The 5,503-nt window shown below is 20.7% G+C and overlaps 2 protein-coding genes across 2 annotated transcripts in view; one reads left to right on the top strand and one right to left on the bottom strand.

The window, feature by feature from the left end:
• Positions 1 to 1,111: 1,111 nt before the first annotated feature.
• On the bottom strand, positions 1,112 to 2,509 carry LOC102672898 (deoxynucleoside kinase). The gene is made up of 4 exons (XM_006621119.2): positions 2,347 to 2,509; positions 1,857 to 2,050; positions 1,461 to 1,710; positions 1,112 to 1,369 (listed from the first exon to the last, which is right to left on the bottom strand). The coding sequence occupies exons 1-4, from the start codon at positions 2,357 to 2,359 to the stop codon at positions 1,113 to 1,115; spliced, it is 714 nt and encodes a 237-aa protein (XP_006621182.1). The 5' UTR covers positions 2,360 to 2,509; the 3' UTR covers position 1,112.
• Positions 2,510 to 3,019: 510 nt separating this feature from the next.
• LOC102670951 (adenosine 3'-phospho 5'-phosphosulfate transporter 1-like) overlaps positions 3,020 to 5,503 on the top strand; it is a 3,022-nt gene continuing 538 nt past the window's right edge. The window contains exons 1-7 of the mRNA XM_006621108.2: positions 3,020 to 3,363; positions 3,513 to 3,721; positions 3,806 to 4,011; positions 4,489 to 4,713; positions 4,786 to 4,936; positions 5,048 to 5,259; positions 5,346 to 5,471. Coding sequence (XP_006621171.1) covers positions 3,332 to 3,363; positions 3,513 to 3,721; positions 3,806 to 4,011; positions 4,489 to 4,713; positions 4,786 to 4,936; positions 5,048 to 5,259; positions 5,346 to 5,471 — 1,161 coding nt within the window. The 5' untranslated portion in view covers positions 3,020 to 3,331. The remainder of the gene's footprint in view (positions 3,364 to 3,512; positions 3,722 to 3,805; positions 4,012 to 4,488; positions 4,714 to 4,785; positions 4,937 to 5,047; positions 5,260 to 5,345; positions 5,472 to 5,503) is intronic.

The following is a 5,503-nucleotide window of genomic DNA, read 5'->3' as shown; positions in this document are numbered from 1 at the left end:
TATATATATATATAATATATATATACTATAAAAAATGATAATTATACAAATTTATAAATATTTCTCTATCTTTATTTTTTAATAATGTTTTTCTTATTCTTTATTTCTATTTTTTTTTATGTCTCTTAGGACAAATATGACAAGAATATAATATATAAAAAAATATTTCGGATAAAAATTATATGATATTAAAAAAAAATACATGATACTCTCATTTATGTAATTTTGTAATATATAATATGTAATATAAGAAATTCGAATATTGAATTTTAAAAATGAAATTTATATATTTATATATTTATATTTATATTTTTTATCACATTATTGTAATTGATACTGGACATAAAGACATTTCAAAACACTTAAATTTAGCATAAGCCGATCCGAGATATGAGCTCTTAAAGTTAATATTTCAAGAATATTTGAAAATATCCACAATTTAATAAAAACATTTAATCAAAGAATAATACAGTAATACAGAATGCTTAGAATCGAGACAATACTGAGTAATTAAATATACCGGATATTTAGATATTAGTTATATTATTATTTTCTTTGTTATTTATTATGTTTATACTTCATTATTATTCATAATGATTTTCTTAAATATCTTAAAATACAATCTATGAACAATTGTAAAAAAAATTACGTATAAAATACAATACACTTTTACTCTCTTAAATCTGAATTAGAAGTAATTAATAGAAGAATAGAGTTATTAATAATATTAAAATTAAGTATTTTATAAAAATATTTAAAAGAATTCATGTGTTTTATAAGCATATTATTACATTAAAAACAGCTATGAATTACATATATTTACATAATACATATATTAAAAAACACATGAATCCTTCATCAATTATTTAGTATCGATGTCACTGCTAAATGCACATGACTTTTTTTCTTTAAGAAAATATGAATCGCAACAATTGTTAAAAAATTCAGTCAGATCAAATGTGACAATTAAGTCGAATTATTTCAGATAATCGGAATTCTATTATAATACTAAAAATTTTTCTTAAATTAAATCATGATCTACATTTTTCAGTTCAATATTCTATTTCAACTGCATTAAAAAGAAATGCATTATCAAAAATGCATATTTTCGTTTAATTTTTTTCTGTTTCTTTTTTACCATAAATCTGATCTTTACAATTTTCAAATTCTTTAACCATCTCTTCTAAATTTTTGTTTCCATCTAATACTATAACTGGTGCTGGTACAGTGAATAATGTTTGATAATAAAGCCATTCATCATGAATATTGTGAAGTTGTTTTAAATATTCTAATGATACAAGGCTTTCTTCTTTTCTTGCTCTTGTTTTCATTCTGTGATATACAACATCTGGTGATGTTCTCAAATAAACTATATTATATATGAAAATAATAATTGATCATTGTTAATTAATATTGTCATATTTACACATTTATATAATTACATATTTGAAATAACATACCTATTAAATCAGTTTCTATATCAGCATTTTCTATACACCAATCATACCAATCTTCCAAAATTACTACTTCTACATCATGTAATAATTTTTTACGTTTCATATTTTCTATAAAACATCTTGAACTAAATACTGACCTTTCCATGATTTTATAAGGCATTAAAGATTTATAAGTATGGAGTTGTAACATTGTCAATTGTACATAAGATTGAAATAAAAAACTATAACGTTTAGGATCTGTATACATTAATTCCTAAATATTTTAATAAATATTTATTAATTTTATATATATAAATACAATATAATATTTATATATGAATATAATAATTCTATGATATAACATAAGAAATATATAAATATTGTAATAATATATAAAAATTTATATTTAAGAAATCTTACCAATAAATTTGTTCCACCAACATTTCGCCAAAGTTCTACTGGTTCTTGTAGAACTGTAGTATTGTTAAATTCTTTGAAATGACTTAAAAATGTAGTTTTCCCGCTTCCTATATTACCTTCTATACATACTGTAAATGGCCTTTTATACATTTTGCAAATAGAAGTAGTCATCTTTAGCATAAACACAGTTTTTGCTTAAAAAAATTAATATATATATATTATACATATAATATATTATTTTTAATATATTATTAATATATATATATAAATTATATTTATTATGTTTTATTATAAATAACATATGAAATATTACGAATAAATTTTCATATTTAATGTCACAAAAATAGTTGCATCATCGTAGCAATTGCCGCGTAAACTTTACATCGAGTTCGTTTACTGGCGGAATTCTTTAGAGAGGGGATAAAAGTATGCTCCTCCATAAATAATAATGATTAATATTTTTTATACTATCTTTAATTACTTTTCTTACCTATAACATTCATTTTTATTTAATTTTTATTATTAAGATTTTCTTTTATAAAAATTAAGAATTATATTATTTATATTTTTCTTCCTTTCAATAAACTTTTACATTATATCGTGTAACCATTGTGTAGTCGTAATATAGATTGTCATACTAATTATTGCAATTGAAATATAAGTAAATAAATAATGCATATATTGTACAAATGAAAATATTACTTTATTACATTTATAATTCTAAATATAAATCAAATATATAGATATAATATTTTTACGAAAAAGAAAAAAAATTATGTATTTAAAATAATCTTTTTATTAAATTAAAGCATTAAAGCATGTATTTCATTAATATTTTTCATTAACGAAAAAAAGAAAAAAACAAATACGCTCAATTATTAATATGTAAAAAATTTATAATTTTGTATATATAATTTCAAGAGAAAAATTTTTTAATTTTTTAATTTTTTAATTAAAACTCTTAGATAAAGAAAATGAACAATCAATAATAGTGCATGGCATAGATTTAACAATATATAATATATATGTACATATATATGTATATATATATATATAATGACTATTTTATCAACAGATATTATTTTGTTATACTAGTTGCTAGAAAAATAAAATTGACTTGACATGTTCAAAACGATGATTTGACGATATATTTTTAGATATTTATTAAATTATTAATGGGATATTATTATACTGTAATTTTTATCATTGATTTTTAATGAAAAAATTTTTAATGATTATTACATTTTGTTTGTAAATAAATTTTTAAAAATGATTTAAGCAATATTGTGTATTAAAAATATGTAGTATGGTGCAACATGTAGTATAGTATCAGTTGCAGATTATTGTAATAATTCAATTTGTATGCATTTGTATTTAAATATAATCGTAAAATATTTGATGTTGAAAGGCGAAAATATGATAATCGTTAATTTATGATTATTTATTTTTATTAAAATTTTATTATAATTAGAACAATGCGAAATTTTTTGGGTGATATTGTAATTTGGTGAGTTCCAAATACGAAATTGTTTGAATAGTATTAAGTATTAACATTGTGTTTCATTTTTTTTTCTCTCTTACTGTTAAGAAATTAAATATATATGTAAAAAATTTCTGGATGATATTTTTCATTTGTTACATTAATTTTTTCTGTAGCATATTGCTACTACTTTCAGTGAGTCTTATATTTGGAGCTAGCGAAATTATTAAATCTCTTACGAATAATGGAGAAAATTTTGTAAAAATTTCCTCATATAATTGGATTATTAAATTGTGTATAAATTTACTGAGTTATGCTACTGTATTATTGCCAGGTTGTCTCATATATAAATATGTACGTTATACCAAATATATTCAAAGGGGAGGTAAATAGAAAAATATATTAATAAATATGAATGAAAAAAATATGTATATATTTTTTTATTTGAAATAATAATTTTTTTAAACAGGTAAAGGATGTATACCCAAGCTAGTACATTCATGTTTTGTGGGACATTGTGAAACAGGACTATTGGATTCATCTTATTCATCTACACCATCAAATCATAGCCAACGTACTTTCACACAAGATGCTTTATTACTCTTGTATTGTTTCTTGGGATTACAAATCAGTTATTTAACATGGGGTTATTTACAAGAGAAAATAATGACTCAGGTATAAATCATTTAACAAATACAGATAAATATTTATATATATGAATCATTAAATTGCAATAAATTATAATCTGAATAATATGAAAAAATTAAACAATCAATTTTAATCAATATAAAAAACATGTTATACTATATTCATGTATACGTGTAAAACATATATACTATTATATATATATAGTATATATATATATACTATATATATATATACTATATATGTATACGTAGTAAAACATTTTATTAATTTAAATCATTTAGTAATTATATTTAGATTATTTAAATTTTTTACAAAGCATAATTTTGTATTATTATATTATTATATATTTAAACATAGATTTTTAATATTTTTTGATATTTAGAATGCAAATTATAAAATTAATTATGCGCCGTTATTATTGAATATTTTAATACAAGATGATTCAATTGTTAATTGCAGAAAAAATTTATATAATATGAAAATATTTATTAAAAATATTCTTAGGAATATGAAGATGTTGCTGGCAACAAAGATCGTTTTCAAGATTCACAGTTTTTAGTATTTGTAAATCGAATTCTTGCATTTCTAATGTCGGGATTATATTTAATAATTCGAAGACAACCACAGCATAAAGCACCTCTCTACAAATATGCATTTTGTTCTCTATCAAATATTATGAGCAGTTGGTGTCAATATGAAGCTTTAAAATATGTCAGTTTTCCAACACAGGTAATCAAATTTTTATTATTTTGTTTTCTTTATTATTTATAGAGCATTGTTCAATAATTATATATATTTTAGGTATTGGCAAAAGCTTCAAAAATAATTCCTGTAATGATTATGGGAAAAATAGTTTCACATACTACATATGAATATTATGAATATGTTACAGCTATACTCATTTCCATTGGAATGACATTGTTTATGTTAGATAGTTCAGATTATAAAAACAGTATGTGATTTTTTATTTTAATATAATTTTAATTTTTTTTAATAGAATAAATTTTTTTAATAATTAGTATTTTTAATTAGTATTTTTAATAATTCTACCAATGATTTTTAGATGGAGCTACTACTGTGTCCGGTATTATTCTCTTAGGAGGTTATTTATTATTAGATAGTTTTACAAGTACCTGGCAAAGTGCATTATTTGTGGAATATGGTGCAACAAGTGTGCAAATGATGTGTATAGTCAATATGTTTTCTTGTTTATTAACTGCAATGTCTTTATTTCAACAATCAAGTTTTCCACTTATATTCTCATTTATGACAAAGGTGATTTTAATTAGTTTAAGTTGAAATATATATTTAATTGTAGTAATAATGTTCAATTTAATTTTAATATCTTTATTGTTACCTAGTATCCTAGGTTTGTTGTGGATTGCTCACTTATATCAATTTTTTCTGCAAGTGGTCAATTGTATATCTTTTATACAATATCTAAATTTGGACCAGTAACATTTGTGATTATGATGACTATACGACAAGTAATTAATTTTTCTTTGCATATATCATTATT

The sequence above is a fragment of the Apis dorsata genome, unplaced genomic scaffold (assembly GCF_000469605.1).
Source record: "Apis dorsata unplaced genomic scaffold, Apis dorsata 1.3 scaffold_581, whole genome shotgun sequence".
NCBI classification, from domain to species: domain Eukaryota; kingdom Metazoa; phylum Arthropoda; class Insecta; order Hymenoptera; family Apidae; genus Apis; species Apis dorsata.
The sequence above is the reverse complement of the archived record's forward strand: the minus strand, read 5'-3'. Positions and strand labels throughout refer to the sequence as shown.